Source organism: Pseudophryne corroboree, chromosome 4 (assembly GCF_028390025.1).
Source record: "Pseudophryne corroboree isolate aPseCor3 chromosome 4, aPseCor3.hap2, whole genome shotgun sequence".
NCBI classification, from domain to species: domain Eukaryota; kingdom Metazoa; phylum Chordata; class Amphibia; order Anura; family Myobatrachidae; genus Pseudophryne; species Pseudophryne corroboree.
In genome coordinates, this window is record NC_086447.1 from 226,201,606 (window position 1) to 226,227,930 (window position 26,325).

Genomic DNA, 26,325 nt, shown 5'->3' on the forward strand with positions numbered 1-26,325 from the left:
TGGAGATGGATGGATTGGATACTAGTATACAATTATGGACGGACTGCCACGGTTAGGTGGTATAAAAAAACCACGGTTAGGTGGTATATATTATAATAATAATACAATTATGGATGGACGGACTGCCTGCCGACTGCCGACACAGAGGTAGCCACAGCCGTGAACTACCGCACTGTACACTGGTTGATAAAGAGATAGTAGTATACTCGTAACAACTAGTATGACACTATGACGACGGTATAAAGAAAGAAAAAAAAATACCACAGTTAGGTGGTATATATTATAATAATAATACAATTATGGATGGACGGACTGCCTGCCGACTGCCGACACAGAGGTAGCCACAGCCGTGAACTACCGCACTGTACACTGGTTGATAAAGAGATAGTAGTATACTCGTAACAACTAGTATGACACTATGACGACGGTATAAAGAAAGAAAAAAAAACCACGGTTAGGTGGTATATATTATAATAATAATACAATTATGGATGGACGGACTGCCTGCCGACTGCCGACACAGAGGTAGCCACAGCCGTGAACTACCGCACTGTACACTGGTTGATAAAGAGATAGTAGTATACTCGTAACAACTAGTATGACACTATGACGACGGTATAAAGAATGAAAAAAAAAACCACGGTTAGGTGGTATATATTATAATAATAATACAATTATGGATGGACGGACTGCCTGCCGACTGCCGACACAGAGGTAGCCACAGCCGTGAACTACCGCACTGTACACTGGTTGATAAAGAGATAGTAGTATACTCGTAACAACTAGTATGACACTATGACGACGGTATAAAGAATGAAAAAAAAACCACGGTTAGGTGGTATATATTATAATAATAATACAATTATGGATGGACGGACTGCCTGCCGACTGCCGACACAGAGGTAGCCACAGCCGTGAACTACCGCACTGTACACTGGTTGATAAAGAGATAGTAGTATACTCGTAACAACTAGTATGACACTATGACGGTATAAAGAATGAAAAAAAAACCACGGTTAGGTGGTATATATTATAATAATAATACAATTATGGATGGACGGACTGCCTGCCGACTGCCGACACAGAGGTAGCCACAGCCGTGAACTACCGCACTGTACACTGGTTGATAAAGAGATAGTAGTATACTCGTAACAACTAGTATGACACTATGACGACGGTATAAAGAAAGAAAAAAAAATACCACGGTTAGGTGGTATATATTGTAATACAATTATGGATGGACGGACTGCCTGCCGAGTTCCGACTGCCGACACAGAGGTAGCCACAGCCGTGAACTACCGCACTGTACTGTGTCTGCTGCTAATATAGACTGGTTGATAAAGAGATAGTATACAATACATACAACAATATACTACTATACTGGTGGTCAGGCACTGGTCACCACTAGTCACACTGGCAGTGGCACTCCTGCAGCAAAAGTGTGCACTGTTTAATTTTAAATTAATATAATATTATGTACTCCTGGGGGCTCCTGCTATAACAACCTGCAGTGCTCCCCAGTCTCCCCCACAATTATTATAAGCTTTGCCTTTTATACATTGATGTGCAGCACACTGGGCTGAGCTGAGTGCACACAGACTGAGTCACACTGTGTGACTGGCTGCTGCTGTGTATCGTTTTTTTTCAGGCAGAGAACGGATATAGCAGAGAACGGATATATTATATTAAAATAAATAAAAGTTAACTAACAACAACTGCACTGGTCACTGTGGTAAACTCTGTCTGACTCTGCACAATCTCTCTCTCTCTTCTAATCTAATTTCTAATGGAGAGGACGCCAGCCACGTCCTCTCCCTATCAATCTCAATGCACGTGTGAAAATGGCGGCGACGCGCGGCTCCTTATATAGAATCCGAGTCTCGCGAGAATCGGACAGCGTCATGATGACGTTCGGGCGCGCTCGGGTTAACCGAGCAAGGCGGGAGGATCCGAGTCTGCTCGGACCCGTAAAAAAAACATGAAGTTCGTGCGGGTTCGGTTTCAGAGAAACCGAACCCGCTCATCTCTAATTTTGATCCCATAGTATTATTAACCACAATAACCATAATTTCCACTCATTTTCAGTCTATTCTGAACACCTCACACCTCACAATATTATTTTTAGTCCTAAAATTTGCACCGAGGTCGCTGGATGACTAAGCTAAGTGACCCAAGTGGCCGACACAAATACCTGGCCCATCTAGGAGTGGCACTGCAGTGTCAGACAGGATGGCACTTCAAAAAAATAGTCCCCAAACAGCACATGATGCAAAGAAAAAAAGAGGCGCAATGAGGTAGCTGTGTGACTAAGCTAAGCGACCCAAGTGGCCGACACAAACACCTGGCCCATCTAGGAGTGGCACTGCAGTGTCAGACAGGATGGCACTTCAAAAAAATAGTCCCCAAACAGCACATGATGCAAAGAAAAAAAGAGGCGCAATGAGGTAGCTGTGTGACTAAGCTAAGCGACCCAAGTGGCCGACACAAACACCTGGCCCATCTAGGAGTGGCACTGCAGTTTTCTAGCGAGAGTATGAGTGCTTCCATCCTCATGTGAAGCTGAACCACTAGCCATGAACATAGGCCAGGGCCTCAGCCGTTCCTTGCCACTCCGTGTCGTAAATGGCATATTGGCAAGTTTACGCTTCTCCTCAGACGCTTTTAATTTAGATTTTTGGGTAATTTTACTGAACTTTTGTTTTTTGGATTTTACATGCTCTCTACTATGACATTGGGCATCGGCCTTGGCAGACGACGTTGATGGCATTTCATCGTCTCGGCCATGACTAGTGGCAGCAGCTTCAGCACGAGGTGGAAGTTGATCTTGATCTTTCCCTATTTTACCCTCCACATTTTTGTTCTCCATTTTTTAATGTGTGGAATTATATGCCAGTATCAATAGCAATGGCCTACTACTATATATACTGCGCACAACTGAAATGCACCACAGGTATGGATGGATAGTATACTTGACGACACAGAGGTAGGTAGAGCAGTGGCCTACTGTACCGTACTGCTATATATTATATACTGGTGGTCAACAAACTGTGCAAAACTGAAATGCACCACAGGTATGGATGGATAGTATACTTGACGACACAGAGGTAGGTAGAGCAGTGGCCTTCTGTACCGTACTCCTATATATTATATACTGGTGGTCAGCAAAATTATGCACTGTACTCCTACTATATACTACAATGCAGCACAGATATGGAGCGTTTTTCAGGCAGAGAACGTATAATACTGGTGGTCACTGGTCAGCAAAACTCTGCACTGTACTCCTCCTTTATAATACTGCTGGTCCCCAGTCCCCACAATAAAGCAATGTGAGCACAGATATATACAGCACACTGAGCACAGATATGGAGCGTTTTTCAGGCAGAGAACGTATAATACTGGTGGTCAATGGTCAGCAAAACTCTACACTGTACTCCTCCTATATAATACTGCTGGTCCCCAGTCCCCACAATAAAGCAGTGTGAGCACAGATATATGCAGCACACTGAGCACAGATATGGAGTGTTTTTCAGGCAGAGAACGTATTATACTGGTGGTCACTGGTCAGCAAAACTCTGCACTGTACTCCTCCTATATAATAATGCTGGTCCCCAGTCCCCACAATAAAGCAGTGTGAGCACAGATATATGCAGCACACTGAGCACAGATATGGAGCGTTTTTCAGGCAGAGAACGTATAATACTGGTGGTCAATGGTCAGCAAAACTCTACACTGTACTCCTCCTATATAATACTGCTGGTCCCCAGTCCCCACAATAAAGCAATGTGAGCACAGATATATGCAGCACACTGAGCACAGATATGGAGTGTTTTTCAGGCAGAGAACGTATAATACTGTTGGTCACTGGTCAGCAAAACTCTGCACTGTACTCCTCCTATATAATACAGCTGGTCCCCAGTCCCCACAATAAAGCAGTGTGAGCATAGATATATGCAGCACACTGAGCACAGATATGGAGCGTTTTTCAGGCAGAGAACGTATAATACTGGTGGTCACTGGTCAGCAAAACTCTGCACTGTACTCCTCCTATAATACTGCTGGTCCCCAGAATAAAGATATTTGCAGCCCCCTGAAATTTCTGAAACAAAGTGAGAGGATGCCAGCCACGTCCTCTCACTATCATTTCCAATGCACGAGTGAAAAATGGCGGCGACGCGCGGCTCCTTATATAGAATCCGAATCTCGCGAGAATCCGACAGCGGGATGATGACGTTCGGGCGCGCTCGGGTTAACCGAGCAATACTGGAGTATCCAAGTATGCTTCGGACCCGTGTAAAATGGGTGAAGTTCGGGGGGGTTCGGATTCCGAGGAACCGAACCCGCTCATCACTATTTGTATGGCAGCAAAACATGAATCTAAGCACAATGAACTACAATAACATTCAAATTTACTTTAATAAACTCAGTCTTTTCTTTTTCTTGCAGGAGCATTATATCCAGATTACATCGTACATGACCAGGAAAAAGGTGATTATGTCAAGCCTGGTGAGTCGTACACTTACTTATGGAATGTTGTTGAAGACGAAGGGCCAACAAAATGGGTTGATGACTGTGTGGTCAGGATTTATCACTCTCACATTGATGAGGCAAGGGATGTCTATTCTGGACTTATTGGAGGCATGATTATCTGTAAGAAAGGTGAGAAATCCATTCAGTTGCTAATAACGGCACAGTAAAAAATAATTGCTTTTTTTTAATAGTAAGTTACATACAGTCATTTAAGTTTGTAGCCAAACCATCTTTTTGTGATATCTTACTTACTACAGTAGTAAATGGCAGCCCACTTTTGGCCCTTCCTAAGAATTTTTACTTTTCCCTAGATAACAAAGTAATCTTCACAGGCTCTTTTGAATAACTTACATTTATACTGCCTTACATTTATACTGTGTATGTCCCTTTTATTAAACAAGAAAAAACTAAACTTTATCAATGTCATGGTAGAGTATCTCCAATTAGATGCTGTAAGAAGCTATCCATATATAGAATGAACTGTGATCAGGGCTGCCATCAGAAATTGTGGGGCTCAGGACTGACAAAACTACTGTACACTAGGAATTTCTACAGTATAATAAATGTCAATCTGACTTTTTAGTTAACACATCTATATACACATAGTGCTGGATGTGTATTTATAATCCAGAAACATTATTTGTATGTATGTATATATATATATATATATATATATATATATAAAAATAGTATTTTCTTGTCGAAGGTAATGAGATGTGTTCTCATAGACTTATCCACAAAAAGCGCCAAATAGCCCCATCTGGTGCACTACAGTATTTGCCAGTACACTCCACCATGTATCCTGCGACACACTTATTCACAAAATATGCTTATAGTGTACCTCCAAACATTATGAAACATGGAAGCAGGACATCTGGCACACCGCATGTGTGCGCTCCCAAACAGGGGTCATGGCTTTGTGGCAATGCCGCAATCGTGAGCCAAGCCCCTGGTGTCCGTCACTGTGTGGGCATGCCCCACGGTCTATGAGCTACTGGCATGCCCCCAGTACCTCTGTCAGGGGGACATGTACTAAGCAGTGATAAAAGTGGAGAAGTGAGGCAGTGGAGAAGTTGCCCATGGCAACCAATTAGCTGCTCTGTATACATTTATAGTATGCAAATTCTAAATGTTAAGTCAATGCTGATTGGTTGCCATGGGCAGCTTCTCCACTGGCTCACTTCTCCGCTTTTATCACTGCTTAGTACATGTCCTCCTAAGTGAGCTGCTAATGATAGGGAGAATCCCAACTGCACAATCAGGACAGTTGGGAGGTATGTTATAGGGCCTGATTCATATGTGGTTGGAGGTACTATAACTGCTGCTTCCTTGGAGAAGTGATAGCACTGTATGATGATTCAGTAGGAGGCTGTTACAAGCAGATGCCTCCTGTTGCAGTAGTGATCTGACCTGCATCCTAGGGCGTAGCTCTGGATCACTCACTATCGGGTGACTTGCAGCACCCATGATCCCAGACATATCCGCTTCTCTTAAATGGCAGTAAGACACCTACAGTTTCCAAACGGAGCCCATCACCACCACCTCCCCGCCCACAAAATAGCATCAGACTGTCAATCACTGACAGTTTGATGCCGGGGTGCGTGCTACGTCGTAGTACCCATTTGTGCATACAAAGAACTGGTCTTGCACATGTGTTATGGTATCTGAATAACCCCCATTATCGCACCACTAATGTGACAACAGTACAATGCTCAGATACCCTGGATGCTTGCAGTACTGTAGCTGTGTGCAACTTAGACGATCTCCTAAGAAAAAGGCAAAAGATTAGGGTCTGATACGAGTAAGCCGCCGCTGGTAGGCACATATGGGGCGTGTCTGTCAGTAAGATGGGCCATTCAGGGGTGTGGTGACATGAAAACTTCATCATGGCTCAGCCCCCCGCTATACAGTTGAAACCCTGAACATGAAACATCTGAAACGAGTATGAAACTTCTAGCAACGAGCATGTAGGCAAAAATGACTAATGTATGGGGGAAAGGCAGAAACATTTTTGACAGGGAGCGCAAAATTTATAGCCAGGCCCTGAACAACAATTAAATTCCCCCTATAGAATCCGTGATAAATTCCCGGACCTATGTGTCACTGCGGGCTCCGGTCCCTTTATACTAGAGATGAGCGGGTTCGGTTTCTCTGAATCCGAACCCGCCAGAACTTCATGTTTTTTTTCACGGGTCCGAGCGACTCGGATCTTCCCGCCTTGCTCGGTTAACCCGAGCGCGCCCGAACGTCATCATGACGCTGTCGGATTCTCGCGAGGCTCGGATTCTATCGCGAGACTCGGATTCTATATAAGGAGCCGCGCGTCGCCGCCATTTTCACACGTGCATTGAGATTGATAGGGAGAGGACGTGGCTGGCGTCCTCTCCGTTTAGAATAGATTAGAGAGACACTTGATTTACTAATTTTGGGGAGCATTAGGAGTACTCAGTACAGTGCAGAGTTTTGCTGATAGTGACCACCAGTTTTATTTATAATCCGTTCTCTGCCTGAAAAAAGCGATACACAGCACACAGTGACTCAGTCACATACCATATCTGTGTGCACTGCTCAGGCTCAGGCCAGTGTGCTGCATCATCTATTATCTATATATAATATTATATATATCTGTCTGACTGCTCAGCTCACACAGCTTATAATTGTGGGGGAGACTGGGGAGCACTACTGCAGTGCCAGTTATAGGTTATAGCAGGAGCCAGGAGTACATAATATATTATATAGTGAGTGACCACCAGACACACAGTGCAGTTTATTTAATATATCCGTTCTCTGCCTGAAAAAAGCGATACACACAGTGACTCAGTCAGTCACATACCATATCTGTGTGCACTGCTCAGGCTCAGGCCAGTGTGCTGCATCATCTATATATATTATATATCTGTCTGACTGCTCAGCTCACACAGCTTATAATTGTGGGGGAGACTGGGGAGCACTACTGCAGTGCCAGTTATAGGTTATAGCAGAAGCCAGGAGTACATAATATTATATTAAAATTAAACAGTGCACACTTTTGCTGCAGGAGTGCCACTGCCAGTGTGACTAGTGACCAGTGACCTGACCACCAGTATATATAATATTAGTAGTATACTATCTCTTTATCAACCAGTCTATATTAGCAGCAGACACAGTACAGTGCGGTAGTTCACGGCTGTGGCTACCTCTGTGTCGGCACTCGGCAGCCCGTCCATAATTGTATATACCACCTAACCGTGGTTTTTTTTTCTTTCTTTATACATACATACTAGTTACGAGTATACTATCTCTTTATCAACCAGTCTATATTAGCAGCAGACACAGTACAGTGCGGTAGTTCACGGCTGTGGCTACCTCTGTGTCGGCACTCGGCAGCCCGTCCATAATTGTATATACCACCTAACCGTGGTTTTTTTTTCTTTCTTTATACATACATACTAGTTACGAGTATACTATCTCTTTATCAACCAGTCTATATATTAGCAGCAGACACAGTACAGTGCGGTAGTTCACGGCTGTGGCTACCTCTGTGTCGGCACTCGGCAGCCCGTCCATAATTGTATATACCACCTAACCGTGGTTTTTTTTTCTTTCTTTATACATACATACTAGTTACGAGTATACTATCTCTTTATCAACCAGTCTATATATTAGCAGCAGACACAGTACAGTGCGGTAGTTCACGGCTGTGGCTACCTCTGTGTCGGCACTCGGCAGCCCGTCCATAATTGTATATACCACCTAACCGTGGTTTTTTTTTCTTTCTTTATACATACATACTAGTTACGAGTATACTATCTCTTTATCAACCAGTCTATATATTAGCAGCAGACACAGTACAGTGCGGTAGTTCACGGCTGTGGCTACCTCTGTGTCGGCACTCGGCAGCCCGTCCATAATTGTATATACCACCTAACCGTGGTTTTTTTTTCTTTCTTTATACATACATACTAGTTACGAGTATACTATCTCTTTATCAACCAGTCTATATTAGCAGCAGACACAGTACAGTGCGGTAGTTCACGGCTGTGGCTACCTCTGTGTCGGCACTCGGCAGCCCGTCCATAATTGTATATACCACCTAACCGTGGTTTTTTTTTCTTTCTTTATACATACATACTAGTTACGAGTATACTATCTCTTTATCAACCAGTCTATATATTAGCAGCAGACACAGTACAGTGCGGTAGTTCACGGCTGTGGCTACCTCTGTGTCGGCACTCGGCAGCCCGTCCATAATTGTATATACCACCTAACCGTGGTTTTTTTTTCTTTCTTTATACATACATACTAGTTACGAGTATACTATCTCTTTATCAACCAGTCTATATATTAGCAGCAGACACAGTACAGTGCGGTAGTTCACGGCTGTGGCTACCTCTGTGTCGGCACTCGGCAGCCCGTCCATAATTGTATACTAGTATCCAATCCATCCATCTCCATTGTTTACCTGAGGTGCCTTTTAGTTGTGCCTATTAAAATATGGAGAACAAAAATGTTGAGGTTCCAAAATTAGGGAAAGATCAAGATCCACTTCCACCTCGTGCTGAAGCTGCTGCCACTAGTCATGGCCGAGACGATGAAATGCCAGCAACGTCGTCTGCCAAGGCCGATGCCCAATGTCATAGTACAGAGCATGTCAAATCCAAAACACCAAATATCAGTAAAAAAAGGACTCCAAAACCTAAAATAAAATTGTCGGAGGAGAAGCGTAAACTTGCCAATATGCCATTTACCACACGGAGTGGCAAGAAACGGCTGAGGCCCTGGCCTATGTTCATGGCTAGTGGTTCAGCTTCACATGAGGATGGAAGCACTCAGCCTCTCGCTAGAAAAATGAAAAGACTCAAGCTGGCAAAAGCAGCACAGCAAAGAACTGTGCATTCTTCGAAATCCCAAATCCACAAGGAGAGTCCAATTGTGTCGGTTGCGATGCCTGACCTTCCCAACACTGGACGTGAAGAGCATGCGCCTTCCACCATTTGCACGCCCCCTGCAAGTGCTGGAAGGAGCACCCGCAGTCCAGTTCCTGATAGTCAGATTGAAGATGTCAGTGTTGAAGTACACCAGGATGAGGAGGATATGGGTGTTGCTGGCGCTGGGGAGGAAATTGACCAGGAGGATTCTGATGGTGAGGTGGTTTGTTTAAGTCAGGCACCCGGGGAGACACCTGTTGTCCGTGGGAGGAATATGGCCGTTGACATGCCAGGTGAAAATACCAAAAAAATCAGCTCTTCGGTGTGGAGGTATTTCACCAGAAATGCGGACAACAGGTGTCAAGCCGTGTGTTCCCTTTGTCAAGCTGTAATAAGTAGGGGTAAGGACGTTAACCACCTCGGAACATCCTCCCTTATACGTCACCTGCAGCGCATTCATAATAAGTCAGTGACAAGTTCAAAAACTTTGGGTGACAGCGGAAGCAGTCCACTGACCAGTAAATCCCTTCCTCTTGTAACCAAGCTCACGCAAACCACCCCACCAACTCCCTCAGTGTCAATTTCCTCCTTCCCCAGGAATGCCAATAGTCCTGCAGGCCATGTCACTGGCAATTCTGACGAGTCCTCTCCTGCCTGGGATTCCTCCGATGCATCCTTGCGTGTAACGCCTACTGCTGCTGGCGCTGCTGTTGTTGCCGCTGGGAGTCGATGGTCATCCCAGAGGGGAAGTCGTAAGCCCACTTGTACTACTTCCAGTAAGCAATTGACTGTTCAACAGTCCTTTGCGAGGAAGATGAAATATCACAGCAGTCATCCTACTGCAAAGCGGATAACTGAGTCCTTGACAACTATGTTGGTGTTAGACGTGCGTCCGGTATCCGCCGTTAGTTCACAGGGAACTAGACAATTTATTGAGGCAGTGTGCCCCCGTTACCAAATACCATCTAGGTTCCACTTCTCTAGGCAGGCGATACCGAGAATGTACACGGACGTCAGAAAAAGACTCACCAGTGTCCTAAAAAATGCAGTTGTACCCAATGTCCACTTAACCACGGACATGTGGACAAGTGGAGCAGGGCAGGGTCAGGACTATATGACTGTGACAGCCCACTGGGTAGATGTATGGACTCCCGCCGCAAGAACAGCAGCGGCGGCACCAGTAGCAGCATCTCGCAAACGCCAACTCTTTCCTAGGCAGGCTACGCTTTGTATCACCGCTTTCCAGAATACGCACACAGCTGAAAACCTCTTACGGCAACTGAGGAAGATCATCGCGGAATGGCTTACCCCAATTGGACTCTCCTGTGGATTTGTGGCATCGGACAACGCCAGCAATATTGTGTGTGCATTAAATATGGGCAAATTCCAGCACGTCCCATGTTTTGCACATACCTTGAATTTGGTGGTGCAGAATTTTTTAAAAAACGACAGGGGCGTGCAAGAGATGCTGTCGGTGGCCAGAAAAATTGCGGGACACTTTCGGCGTACAGGCACCACGTACAGAAGACTGGAGCACCACCAAAAACTACTGAACCTGCCCTGCCATCATCTGAAGCAAGAAGTGGTAACGAGGTGGAATTCAACCCTCTATATGCTTCAGAGGTTGGAGGAGCAGCAAAAGGCCATTCAAGCCTATACAATTGAGCACGATATAGTAGGTGGAATGCACCTGTCTCAAGTGCAGTGGAGAATGATTTCAACGTTGTGCAAGGTTCTGATGCCCTTTGAACTTGCCACACGTGAAGTCAGTTCAGACACTGCCAGCCTGAGTCAGGTCATTCCCCTCATCAGGCTTTTGCAGAAGAAGCTGGAGGCATTGAAGAAGGAGCTAAAAGGGAGCGATTCCGCTAGGCATGTGGGACTTGTGGATGCAGCCCTTAATTCGCTTAACAAGGATTCACGGGTGGTCAATCTGTTGAAATCAGAGCACTACATTTTGGCCACCGTGCTCGATCCTAGATTTAAAGCCTACCTTGGATCTCTCTTTCCGGCAGACACAGGTCTGCTGGGGTTGAAAGACCTGCTGGTGACAAAATTGTCAAGTCAAGCGGAACGCGACCTGTCAACATCTCCTCCTTCACATTCTCCCGCAACTGGGGGTGCGAGGAAAAGGCTCAGAATTCCGAGCCCACCCGCTGGCGGTGATGCAGGGCAGTCTGGAGCGACTGCTGATGCTGACATCTGGTCCGGACTGAAGGACCTGACAACGATTACGGACATGTCGTCTACTGTCACTGCATATGATTCTCTCAACATTGATAGAATGGTGGAGGATTATATGAGTGACCGCATCCAAGTAGGCACGTCACACAGTCCGTACTTATACTGGCAGGAAAAAGAGGCAATTTGGAGGCCCTTGCACAAACTGGCTTTATTCTACCTAAGTTGCCCTCCCACAAGTGTGTACTCTGAAAGAGTGTTTAGTGCCGCCGCTCACCTTGTCAGCAATCGGCGTACGAGGTTACATCCAGAAAATGTGGAGAAGATGATGTTCATTAAAATGAATTATAATCAATTCCTCCGCGGAGACATTGACCAGCAGCAATTGCCTCCACAAAGTACACAGGGAGCTGAGATGGTGGATTCCAGTGGGGACGAATTGATAATCTGTGAGGAGGGGGATGTACACGGTGATATATCGGAGGGTGAAGATGAGGTGGACATCTTGCCTCTGTAGAGCCAGTTTGTGCAAGGAGAGATTAATTGCTTCTTTTTTGGGGGGGGGTCCAAACCAACCCGTCATATCAGTCACAGTCGTGTGGCAGACCCTGTCACTGAAATGATGGGTTGGTTAAAGTGTGCATGTCCTGTTTTGTTTATACAACATAAGGGTGGGTGGGAGGGCCCAAGGACAATTCCATCTTGCACCTCTTTTTTCTTTTCTTTTTCTTTGCATCATGTGCTGATTGGGGAGGGTTTTTTGGAAGGGACATCCTGCGTGACACTGCAGTGCCACTCCTAGATGGGCCCGGTGTTTGTGTCGGCCACTAGGGTCGGTAATCTTACTCACACAGTCAGCTACCTCATTGCGCCTCTTTTTTTCTTTGCGTCATGTGCTGTTTGGGGAGGGTTTTTTGGAAGGGACATCCTGCGTGACACTGCAGTGCCACTCCTAGATGGGCCCGGTGTTTGTGTCGGCCACTAGGGTCGCTAATCTTACTCACACAGCTACCTCATTGCGCCTCTTTTTTTCTTTGCGTCATGTGCTGTTTGGGGAGGGTTTTTTGGAAGGGACATCCTGCGTGACACTGCAGTGCCACTCCTAGATGGGCCCGGTGTTTGTGTCGGCCACTAGGGTCGCTTATCTTACTCACACAGCGACCTCGGTGCAAATTTTAGGACTAAAAATAATATTGTGAGGTGTGAGGTATTCAGAATAGACTGAAAATGAGTGTAAATTATGGTTTTTGAGGTTAATAATACTTTGGGATCAAAATGACCCCCAAATTCTATGATTTAAGCTGTTTTTTAGTGTTTTTTGAAAAAAACACCCGAATCCAAAACACACCCGAATCCGACAAAAACAATTCGGTGAGGTTTTGCCAAAACGCGTTCGAACCCAAAACACGGCCGCGGAACCGAACCCAAAACCAAAACACAAAACCCGAAAAATTTCAGGCGCTCATCTCTACTTTATACAAGAAGAGAGCACTATCTTAATTCTGTAAGTCGTGTGTGTTATATATATATACACACATGCATGCACACACATATATCTCTATCTCTCTATCTCTCTATCTATCTATCTATCTATATATATATATATATATATATATATATATACTCTAGGTTTGCGCGTCGGCCCAAATCATGGCTTTTTGGTTTTGGATCTGTATCTTTTTTGTGTTTTGAATCTGTATTGATTTTACCGAACCGCCCTTACAGGTTTTGGTTGTGATTCTGGATCTGTATTTTTTTGAAGAAATCATAAACACAGCTAAAATCACAGAATTTTGGCATGCTTTTGTTCCTACGGTATTATTAACCTCAGTAACATTCATTTCCACTTATTTCCAGTCAATTTTGATCACCTCACAGCTCACAATATTGTTTTCATCCTCTTTAGTCCAAAAGGTTGAACTGAGGTTGCTGGATGACTAAGCTAAGCGACAGCAGTGCGCGGCACAAACATGTGGCACTTACATTTCCATAACGGCACATCTAGGAGTGGCACTGCAATGGCAGACAGGATGGCAGTTTAATAAGCTATGTAAAAAATAAAATAGTCAGCAATGCTCTAAACAGCGCATAATGCAAAGAAAAGAGGTGCAAGATAGAATTGTCCGCGAGCCCTCCCACCCACCCTTATGTTGTAAATATTAAACAGAACATGCACAGTTTAACAAACCAACCATTTTAGCGAAAGAGATTTTCACTTGTGACTGAAATGATTGGTTTGTTTGGGCCCCCACAAAACAAGCTGGCAATGGGCAGTGCACAAACTGGCTCTACATAGGCAATATGTCGTCATCATCAGCATCTGACTCCTCTTCCCCATCAGTGTGTACATCCTCTTCTTAACATAATATTAATTTGTCCCCACTGGAAACCACTGTATTAGGTGCCTCTTTATTTTGTGGACATAATTGCAAATAAAGGTCTTCCTCATGGAACTGGTAATCCATTTTAATGAACATCATCTTTTCCACATTCTGGGAAAGTAAGCTCCTACGCCGATCCCTAACAAAGTTCTCGGCTGCACTGAAAACTCTTTCTGAGTACATTACTGGAGGGTGCGCAACTTAAGTAAAGCAAAGCCAGTAAGGGCAAGGACCTAAAAACTGCCTTTTGTCCTGCTTGTAGTGAATCAAACTGTCTGACATGCCTATTTGGATGCTATCACTGAAACAAACATCAACCATTTTTTGAATGGTGACAGCATCATATGCAGTGACAGTAGACATGTCAGTAATTGTAGGCTGCTCCTTCAGTCTGGACCAGATATCAAAAGTTTTTCATGACTCTTAGGAAAATTTAGTTTTTTCTCACAGCCGCAGTTGCCAGAGAAACTGAAGGAGGAGATGTTGCAGTGTCATGTGCCGCTTGAGCTGAGAATTTGCTCACCAACAGCATTTTGCATCTTGTCAGATTTGTGTCCATCAGAAAAAAAGATAAAAAGTAGGACTTAAACTTAGGATCAAGTATGGTCGCCAAAATATAGTGATCTGATTTCAAGAAATTGACAAGCCTTGAATCCTGGCGAAGCCAATGAAGGGCTTGATCTCCAAGTCTGACATACTTAGCGTAATTGCTTCCTTTCAGCTCCTCCATCAACTTGTCTAGCTTCTTTTCTAAGAGTCTAATAAGAGGAATGACCTCACCCAAGCTGGCAGTGTCTGAACTAACCTCACATGTGGTAACTTTGAAGGGTTTGAGAACCTTGCACAGCATGGAAATTACTTTCCACTTCTTGACTAAGGTGCGCTCCCACTCCTTTCCCTATGTCATAGGTCAATGTGTAGCTTAAATTTTTTGCGAATAAGCTAACTTAGCCAAATGGATACCTTTTTCTAGATTTACATGGGCAATTTTATATGCTTCTTTATCCTTAGATCTAAATGCCCTATCCCTGAGCGTCATCAGCAGGGCACGGACCTCACCATTCATCCATGGGTTATCATTTGGAAATGTGAGAACTACCTTCCTCCTGGTAACACTTTCTATACATCTAAGATACAATAAAACCAATGAGGCAATAGAATCTACATTAACATTCAAATCCACTGTTGCCTCTTTCAGAAACAGATGTAACTGTTAGTACATTCAAAACAACCCCGCAAACTTAATATAGCCCCCTCAGGCCAAACCGTTACCTTCCTAGTAACAGGTTTTTTCTTCCTTACTACTGGAAGGTATTTAGGGACCATAAAGAGCGAACAATGATCAGACTGTCCAATGTGTGGGCACAGAATGGTCCTGTAGGCATCCTTAATGTTCGTATAAATGTGGTCAAGTGTGTTAATACCCCTAATCGGCAACTTTACATTCTGCACAAACTTAGGGAAGACTAATTTCAGACTTGCCTGATTAAAGTCTCCATACACAACAAATACACTTGTCCGGGTGGCAAGTAAACTGTCGTGAAAGGGAGACAAATAAAGAATCCAATGCTATGCTGACATTAGCTTGAGGAGGGATGTAAACCGCAGCTACAAGAACCACGGAAAACTCCCTAGGCAGATAGAATGGCCTGCACCTTAGTAGCATAAATTCTAAGTCCACAGAGCAATAGTTCTCAATTAAAACCACATGCGAACTCCATTTGTATTATGGGTATAAATAAAGTCCACCACTACTTCTTCCCAGACTCTAAAGTTCTGTCAACTCTAAACAGGGACCTCTCAGATAGTTCAAAGGAGCATAACGAATAATTCCCCCCCCCCCCCCCTCCCAGCCAGGTCTCAATAAATACCAGAACCGAGCAGTTATTAAGCGACTGGTTGCAGGCAATTTTCAGCCTAATCTCGTCCATTTTGTTTGTTAGTGATCTCACATTTGCTAAGAACACACTAGGTAGAGCATGAATAAAAGGGTGGTACCACAGTCTTGCCAGGGTAGCAAGTAGCTCCTCCCACTCTTCTGTTTTCTCAACCTGCGAGGATGCCGCCGGCGCTGCTGATTATGATAATGCAGCTGCTGCTCCCTTTCCCAGTGCCTGGACTGGCCTCTCCTCCAACCACTTCTGCCATTTCTCCAGCTGCAATGATAATAATTCCTGGCACCCCTCCCAGGAACAGTGCCACTGCCAGAGGAAGCAGGGAGTAATGAACCCCCCATCATAGATGGGACAGAGCGTTCGGCAGCCCTCTCACCTCTCCAGGGTGTAGCACTGCAGGAAACACACAGAGTGCTGATCAGGGAGACACCCAACACAGCTTCCAGCACAGCAGAGTTTATGATCCTGGCAGCCCCAGTGTCACCAGACAGAGGCACATTGCCATAGCAACAGTGACAGAGCCCCGCACCGGCTCTCTCAGCCTCCACCGACACCCACAACAGGTCTTCCCTCAAATTCACGGTCCTCCCTGCACACAATGGGAGCACCACGGCGGCCAAAGCCCCGGCACCCCCAGCAGTGATCCAAGCAGCGCCCAGTGAGCAGCGCCCGGCAAGACCTCCTCTTCCTCCGCTTAGTGAGTCTTCCACACAAGAGCTGCAGCCGTTACGTTGGGACGCGCCGCCATGCTGGATCCTTCCCCAGAAAGGGTAGCAGATCTGTGCTGCTCATCCCCACATTTGCAGAGGGAGCACAAATGGTGGAAGGAACCTCCTCTTCGAATACAGTATTGGAAAGGTCAGGCTCAGACATGGTAACTGCGGACACACTTAGGCCCTCATTCCGAGTTGATCGCTCGCTAGCTACTTTTTGCAGCCGTGCAAATATATAGTCGCTGCCCACGGGGGAGTGTATTTTCGCTTTGCAAGTGTGCGATCGCATGTGCAGCTGAGGGGTCCGAAAAAGTTTTTTGCAGTTTCTGAGTAGGTCTGAACTTACTCAGCCCTTGCGATCACTTCAGCCTGTCCGGTCCCGGAATTGACGTCAGACACCCGCCCTGCAAATGCCTGGACACACCTGCATTTTCCCTACCACTCCCAGAAAATGGTCAGTTGACATCCATAAACGCCTTCTTCCTGTCAATCTCCTTGCGATCGGTTGTGCAAATGGATTTGTCGCTAGAAGCATTGCACAGCAACGATGCTGTTTGTACCTGTACGATGCACATGCGCATTGTGGTGCATACGCATGCGCAGTAGTTACCGGATCGCTGTGCTGCAAAAAAAGGCAGCGAGCAATCAACTCGGAATGAGGGCCTTAGACTCTTCTGAGAGATTTGTGATTTTTCTGGGCACACAATTGGTTAATTTTTTTTGGACACTTTTACAGAGAGAAGGGCTTACATCATCATAAGAGGCAGAACCACTACTCATAAATAAAGGTCAAGACCTTAGCCTTTCCTTGCCACTTTGTTTGGTGAATGGCATATTGTTTGTCCTCCATATCTATCCACAAACATGAATGAAGTGGGGTATAGCACACGCCACAATTTGAACAAAAAAAAATTACCACCTACAGTGTCACAATATGTGTACGAGTCACAAATAGTAGTCAAACATTGCGGTTTCATTTTACCAGCAGTGTTGCACAATAATGTATGAAATAAAATATATTACTGCAGCACCACCTTCATTCACATTGTCACACAATACATGTGTGAGTCAGAAATAGTAATCAAACTGCTGTTTAATTTCACCAACAGTGTTGCACAATACATGCATGAGTACGAAATAAAAAATATATTACTGTGCTTCCATCTTCCCCCGTAGTGTCGCACAATAATTGTATGAGTACGAAATAAAATATTTTACACTGTGGTTGACCTACACCAATAGCATTATAGTAGTGTCAGTGCGATCTGACCAGCATTGTCACAATTCTTATGAAAATAAAATAAAAATTGTATAGTACACTGGGGTACAATAAAAATTTTTTTTAATAATTATATTTTAGTCTTTTTAGCTTTTATTATTTTCATTTTACACTGGGGCAAAACTTCTGGATGGATGGATGGATGGATGGACAAAGCACCCCTGTACAGATACAGCAGCCCCTGGATGTATTGTATACTGAGCTACAGCACAAACAAAACATTTTTTAAATTTTTAAATTAATATAAAAAAGAATATTTTTTAACTCTAGGGCAGAGCCCCTGGATGGATGAGCAGAGCACCCCTGGAGAACTCAGTAGCACCTGCTGGATGGACAACACTGCACCCCTGATGGACAACACAGCACCTCTGATGAACAAAACAGCACCGCTGCATGGACAACACAGCACAGAAACATCTGCACTGTACAAGCTCCACAGCCAGAATGAAATGGCACCGATCACCGGGGACCTTTATAGAGTCCAAAACCCATGACAATCCAGCAACAGGAGGATGATGTTTTGCCTTGTTTTGGGATCCAAGTTAGGCGAGAAACCCTGAGCTGGACTAGGATATTGGCTCAGATCACTAATTTCGGGTGGTTCCAGTTCCCAAAGAACTGGACCTGCTCATCTGTAATATATACACACACACACTCACACTCACACACACCAAACTCCAACTTTCCTCATGCAACTGGGATGAATTTACGCCCCTGGTTGGGAGGATTGGCACTGAACTTAGTAGTGCTGCTTCTCTTGATGTCACACCACAGAGCTTTGTCTGTGTTACATGTGCTGTCTGGAACTCTGTTCTGTCAGTTTAATTGCAGCTCTATTCTGCCCACTTAATTGCTGTAGCAGCACACCTGTTGGGAAATGCCTAGTTACCTTTCTCCAGCATGAGGTTTCTTTTTATAGTCAGGAGCCTGGTGGATGTGCAGCAGCACAGTTGCACTGAGTTAGTAATTAAAGGGGGGTTGTCTGTACTGAACCTTGTCATTGGTTAGTGCTCCCTTTATATTACCAGTCTGCCCATTATTCCATGCTGGTCATAGAATTGGGTTGCTGCGGGAGCTTTTGGTCTTCAGTGTTAAATCCCAGGCCTGTTGGAACACTGCTTTCATTCTTAGTTATTTTTCTGCAGAATCCTTGTTTGTTTGTCCCTGCAATCAGTCCATTGTTTATGTGAGTGCTTTGTGTGGTTCTTGTGAGAGACTGTCAGTTCCATTCTACTACAGACTCTCTCTCTCAGGCCTCGCTCACCGTGTACAGTCACAGCCCTATCAGTCTGTCCTCAGACCAATCCCTTGTTTCAGTCTGTCCTTGTCTATCTTCTTCTACACTGCTCCTTTGTGTTGGTGCAATAGAAAAGGAAATTACCCTAGGGTAATTAACTTCTGGCAATAGATAGGGAGATTCAACACAGCAGCTAGACAAAAAGAGGTTGGTCAGACCCCAAATATAAATATGAAAACAACCGTGAATGATAGTTACCAAAAATGTATTCAAGGCATTTAAGCGGCTCAGCATCCCTTGATGAGAAGTGTAGAAAGATTACCATGGTTTATGGCGTTCCCTCCAGCAAGGTTCAAATGTTGAAATAATGGAAACTACTTGGTCCAGGTCTTTACTTCTTCTGTTATTGTAGATCCATGGGAGCAGGCATACACAGCAGCTTTCACCATAAACAGCAGCTATTACCAACGCGTTTTGTTGCGTTCATGCAACTTTTTCAAGGTCCTTGAATACATTTGTGGTAACTATCATTCACTGTTGTCCATTATACAGGCCCACACGGGATCAAAGGGGACTATTATTAAGGAATAGGTCATTTGAACTCTTCTTGAGTCACACTGCTACAGTATTTCAGGTGGGAGCAGCACCACACGCAACAATTTTAAATAGAATTTTTTATTGTATATGTTTTTGTCTTTTTAATCTATTGTTGTATTGTAATTTTTTACTCATTAAATATGTGGATTGTAGTGACCTACTCATCTCATCTGTGACTAATAAGCGCTTCATGCCCTATTGTTTTCCTTTGTGTTGGTACTGCGGTTGCCAGGAATAACATCCACTGGCCTGGAGCATTCTGTGTTGTTTGTATGTCTGTTCTGCTTTCCCTCTCTGTATTCAATTGTTATTCACTTCTGTTGTTGCCAGTAGCAACTACTGTGGGTTCAGAGAATTGCTTGTCATTTATGTAAAAGTTATGTGTCTTATCCAGTCCTGACCCCACTGTGTTATACTGTACTCCTGCTATTTACCAGTACCCGCCAGTCCAGTTTTGTCTAGTCCTTGTCTAGTGTGTGCTCGTCTGTCCAGCTTTAACCCACTCTGTGTCAGGTGGATGTCTACGCCAGCATATTTCCTTGCACTTGCCCAGCCTCCAATAGATTCCTTGTCCACATTAAGACCTAGGGGCACCTGAGTACTGGGTGGACTTAATCCACCTAGGAAAGGTGGCTGCTAAAGGTGAAGCTTTAGTACGCAGGAGACTTGAGGATTGCTGGGCTTGTGTAACACTCCATCCAGATACATTCCCCAGACCATTTCAATCAACACTCTGTCCACATATACCTGTACTCCCCAGATCATAAGTCTGTTAAAAAGGGATGCTTTGATTATGTAAAGGTTCTGACAATAGATTCTGTATGATTTGCTGGCGCTTGGGATCCCAATAGTCAGAAGTCCGAGGCTGTTGTTTCCTCTCCCCTACCCCCTAACGCTCCATTCTTGCAGCCTAACCTAACCTTAACTGCCCCACAGCCTAACACTAAACATCCCCGTGGGTGCCTAACCCTAACCCCTTCTCCCTGCATCCCCCACTGACCCTAAACCTCATCCAGGAGCTATACTTAAGGTCCGGATGCCGACTGTCGGGATTCTGACATCGGTCTCCTGACCATTTCAGGATTCCGGCGGTGGCATTGTGACAGGTGTTAGGATTCTGGTGTCAGTATGCAGACAGGCGGGATCCCGTCTGCTGGCAAATTAACCTCATCCCCTGCCAATAATGAGGCAACCTGAAGCAGGAGTGTCATCAAACAGGGTTTATGGCATAGTTTTCCCCATAGTATTAGCAACTGACATAAACTGTTTGAGCTGATCATGGTTTTTGGCCACCTTAAGGGACAACTCCCTTTTCTGTGGTCTACTCTGCTGCTGCATCCAATGACTTTTGTGTTAGTTATCAAGTATAGGCAGAGACCTACAGTGTATACACTTTGCCACTGCACTCCATTTAGAAGATGTATGCGTCCGTGCATTGATAGACAGAACCCCTAAATCCTGTGAAAAGTCCAGTTATCACAGAATTTTATTTTCTTTCTTGCTTTTGATAAATTTACCCCTTAGTGTCTTTAACTCAGTTCAACTCTTGAACAGTGACCAATATATTCCATGTGTATTATATAGATATTATTATTAGACAGGCTGCAAGCACCTTATAGCCATAATGACTTTGCCTATAAAGCTGTTATATACTAATCTTGAGAATGCCTCCCATAACACTAAGCAAAACAGTTAGCTGTTGTAGGTTGCCTATCTTACATTGCTTATGTCTTTTTACACATTTTGTATTGTTATTTGTATATGTTAACCTTGCTGGATTTTTTTCAATAAATTGATATTTGGTAGAATTTTAACTGTATGTCTCAATTCCACAATAATTTGTTAGTTACCAGTTGCAAATGCAGGATTTCTAGTGGGGGGTTTCCAAATGTAATCCACTGTATCCCACTCATTGGAGCAAGTGCAGGAGTCTGTGGGTACAATAGAAGAACCTAGTAATGACCCTTGACATTAATGTAAACATTGGTCTTTTTATACAGTGGATGCTGTATGGAATACAGTATTAATATTTAACACTATAGATGGTCTATAGTATAGGCTGCATCAAACATATTTAAATAATATAAATAAGATAAGTGGTCAGGAAAAGGTTAAACATACCATAATAAATAAATAAACAAATAAATAAATACATAAACATTATCGAATCAGTACTGGATTTTATAAGCACACAATCTCCCACCTCATGGTAAGGCTCCTGTCTCTTCTTCTTTGTAGCTACTCTCTGGTCCAGTGCACTGATCGAAGACTCAGATCCACACAAACGCAGCAAACTTGGTAGAAGAAACTCTGATCTGTCCCATAAACTGCATGATGTGGTGGCAGCTCTAGCAATAGTATTATACACCACTGCTATTGTTGTCATAATATGAGCCACTTGCCAAGAGAAAAGGGGTTTCCAGGCCACCACAGACCACCCCAAGAAAGACCCCCCCCCCCTCGCTCCCCTCCCCCCACGTTTGGCTATGGATTAAATTAAATTCAGTGTAGCCAGTTCAGACATCAAGTCATTCTGAGAATTTATCACTTTATTACAGGTGTCCCATGTGGAATAAATGAAAAAAAGTATAAGGAATTCATGCTGATGTTCTCTGTAGTAAACGAAAACCTGAGTTGGTATCTGAATGACAATATCAATACTTATTGCACTGACCCTGCTTCTGTGAATATAGAAGATGAGGACTTTCAGGAGAGCAACCAAATGCACTGTAAGTTCTACTGCTGCTATTATACTGTATGTAGTTACTGTATACTCAGGATGTCACAGGTGGAAATGTTTGTCTAATTTTTTGAACAATTTTTTCTAATTATTCGGTTAATACCTTTTCAGTGTTAAAACAATTTACAAAACATATACAAAGTATAAGATTGCATTTAAATAATTTGGTACAGTAAGGAATAAAGTGTCTGTTTCTAATATATGAACAATGTATTTCTGTGTTCATAGCTATCAATGGATACATGTATGGGAACCTGCCAGGTCTCTCCATGTGTGATAACACGAAGATAAAGTGGTATCTATTCGGCATGGGGAATGAAGTGGATATACATTCAGCATATTTCCACGGTCAGGTGTTAATACATCAGCGTTTTCATGTGGACACTCTTAGTCTCTTCCCGGCAACAATGATTGAAGGGGAAATGAATACCAAGAACCCTGGGAAATGGCTCCTCAGCTGTCAGGTTAATGACCACTTACAAGGTAAGGTATTGTAGAGGGTTTGGTATGACAGGTCTACACTCACTATATCCACAGAGAGTATATCATAGAAACAGAGAATTTGACGTCAGATAAGAACCACTTGGCCCATCTAGGCTGCCTCTTATTTAGCCGTATTGTTACCTCAAACCCTATCTGATCCTTTTTTCTTTGTAAGGATATCCTTATGTCTATCACATGCTTGTTTAAATTGCTCTTCTGTCTTAGCCTCTACCACCTCTGATGGGATATTGTACTTGTCTGCTACTCTTTCTGTGAAGTCTTTTTTCCTCAAATTTCCCCTGAAACTACCTACCTTCAGTTTTAGTGCATCTCCTCATGTTCTAATACTTCTCTTCCTTTGAAGAATATCTCCCTCCTTTAACTTGTTAAAACCCTTGATATATTAGACATTTTATATCATGTCCCTCCGTTCCCTTCTCTACTCCAAACTATACATATTGAGATGTGTTTGGTCTTTCAGGGTATGTTTTGTGATGTAGGCCATGCACCATTCAGTTGCCCATCTTTGTACCTATATTAATATCCTTCTGAAGATATAGCCTCTAGAATTGAACACCGTATTCCAGATGAGGTCGTACCAATGGCTTATACAGTAGCATTATTACTTCTCTCTTTCAGCTGCTGATTCCTCTCCCTATGCAACCACGCATATGACTTGCAATCCTCATTTGTTTGTTACAATGCTTACATGCCTTTAAGTCATCTGAAATAGTAACTCCAAGATCTAGGGGCAGTGCTGGGGGCACCAGCCAAAATCTTGCCTAGGGCATCATATTGGTTAGGGCCGGCTCTGTCCAGTCCCATGCTTTCAAGTTTAGTCAACAGTCTTCAATGTGGGACAGTGTTAAAAGCTTTACTAAAGTCTCAATAATCTATATATATATATATATATATATATATATATATCCCTGCCCCCTTTTATCTATTACTTTAGTCATCCAGTCAAAAAAGTTGATAAGATTTGTTTGACATGGTCTCCTCCCTGTAAATCCTTGCTGTTTAGGATCCTATAAATTGCTGGATTTCACATAATCTACAACTTTTTTTTTTAATAGGGTTTCCATCAATTTCCCTACTACTGGTGTAAGGCTCACTGGCAGTAGTAGTTTCCTTCTTCCTTGCTTGCATTTATTTATCCACTTTTAGCTTTGAGAGTTCTGTTAGGCAGAGGAAAGGCATGTCAGTCAGACATGTCAGTCAGACATGTCAGACAGTCCGTCTGAAAACTAGCAGTAAAAAGAGACAATTTGGAGGCCCTTGCACAAACTGACTTTGTTTTACATAAGTTGCCCACCCTCCAGTGTGTACTCAGAAAGAGTTTTTAGTGCAAGTGGGAACTTTGTCGGTGATCAGCGTAGGCGGTTACTTCCACAAAATGTGGAAAAGATAATGTTCATCAAAATGAATTGCAAATTCCATGAGGAAGACCTTTACCAGCAATTACTTCCAAAAAGTACAGAGGGACCTGTGATGGTGGATTCCAGTGGGGATGAATTAATAGCCTGTGAAGAAGAGGATGTACACACTATTGGGGGTGAGGAATCAGATGCTGATGGCGACATTGTGCCTATTTAAAGTACTAAAGCCAGTTTGTGCACTCCCCATAGCCAACTTGTTTTGTGGAGGTCCAAACAAACTAATAATTTCAGCCACAAGTGACAGTCCCTGTCGCTGAAATGATTGGTTTGTTAAACTTTGCATGTCCTGTTTAATATACAACATAAGGGTGGAAGGACAATCCTATCTTGCACCTCTTTTCTTTGCATTATGTTCTCTTTGAGCAATTTTTTGGCATAGTTTATAAAACTGCCATCCTGTCTGCCACTGCAGTGCCACTCCTGGATGGGCCACGTGTTTGTGCCACCCACTTCTGTTGCTTAGCTCAGTCATCCAGCTACCTCGGTGCAACCTTTTGGCCTAAACTGGATGAAAAATATTGTGAGGTGTTAAAAATAGACTGGAAATGAATGTTATTGATGTTAATAATACTGTAGAAACAAAAAAAAACCAAATTCTGTTATTTTAGCTGTTTTTATGGTTATTTTAGAAAAATCCAGATCAAAAACCTGCAACGGTGATTTTGGCAAAACCCAATCCGGATCCAAAACCAAAACCCGAAAAATGGCCCGCACACATCCCTAGTGTCTTTACTAGCAGCAATCACTGCAACAGAGTGTTGTTATAACTTGGCAATATCTTGATTCACAGGTGGCATGCAAGCAATCTATGAAGTAAGGAGCTGTACAGGCAAATCAGAAAGTCACCACAGGAATTGGGAAGTTGTAAGACGTTATTACATTGCTGCAGAGGAAATCATCTGGAACTATGGTCCAACATCTATCAATAAATTCACTGGACAGAGATTAGATTATCCAAACAGGTAACAAAACATGGTACTATTATCTCCTATATAATAGCCCTGTGACTCTGTGCCTGGAACACTAACGCTGGGCGTGGCTAGGCACTCTCTGTTAGGTTCCTGGTGCTCAGAACAAGGGAGATGTTATGAAGCGAGTCCAGAGCACCAGGACGTAATGCTGGGAAAGGGGAATGGAAAGGGAATAGCCCCTGGCGCCCTAACTCTGTTGTCTCACCCGTGCTGTCAGAAATCCCTTGCGAGACTATGGTTTCTTGAGCCCCTGGCAGCCACGTTTGAAAGGTGGATTATGTCTGCCCAACTCCGGTGCCCCCCGGTCTTAGTGAGAGACAAAGGGAAATCCGAGACAGGATGATAACAAGAGGCCCTCTAACTAAGCAAACAGGCCAGGGGCTACAAGCTAACTAAAAACCTAAAGTATGTGCGGAGAAACCGCCAAAGGAAAATAACAACAAAGGAAATGCTGATCACACGCCGACACAATACCCTTGTGTACCGGCGGTGACAGCACAAGCAGAACCCTCTGCAAAACACCAGGGACAGAAACAATAATGAAATATAGCGGCCTAGGCCAACGGACGCGGCAGTGCCGCTACTCACGGAACCGGTATGAATACTGGCAAACGGACAGGAACCCTCAATGATGCCGACACACACTCCCAGAACTGGAGGACAGGCAGAATCCCAAACGACAGACCGGAGGATCCCAGGAAACCAGGAACTTGACCAGGGATAGGCAAAGCCACGGGACCTCAGGGCTGGAACGCCTAACAGCAGGACACGGGATCAGACACAGGAATCGACACAGGGACTGACACAGGAATCAACACAGGAAGCAGCTAGTCAGACACTGCTATACAGGAGCTCAGGGACTGGCAGGAACCAGGTCAGACTTCAAGCAGACTGAAAACCAAGAAATATCACCAGCATCTGCGAACTGCAATCAGCCAGCATATAACAGAGAGGCCTAATTAATAATCCCATGCA

The 26,325-nt window shown here is 44.0% G+C and overlaps 1 protein-coding gene across 1 annotated transcript in view; it reads left to right on the forward strand.

Moving 5' to 3' along the window:
- Positions 1-26,325, forward strand: part of LOC134910877 (ceruloplasmin-like) — a 327,221-nt gene that overhangs the window by 43,288 nt on the left and 257,608 nt on the right. Inside the window, exons 4-8 of the mRNA XM_063919263.1 lie at positions 4,444-4,672; positions 5,565-5,583; positions 22,305-22,446; positions 22,686-22,940; positions 25,170-25,341. Coding sequence (XP_063775333.1) covers positions 4,444-4,672; positions 5,565-5,583; positions 22,305-22,446; positions 22,686-22,940; positions 25,170-25,341 — 817 coding nt within the window. The remainder of the gene's footprint in view (positions 1-4,443; positions 4,673-5,564; positions 5,584-22,304; positions 22,447-22,685; positions 22,941-25,169; positions 25,342-26,325) is intronic.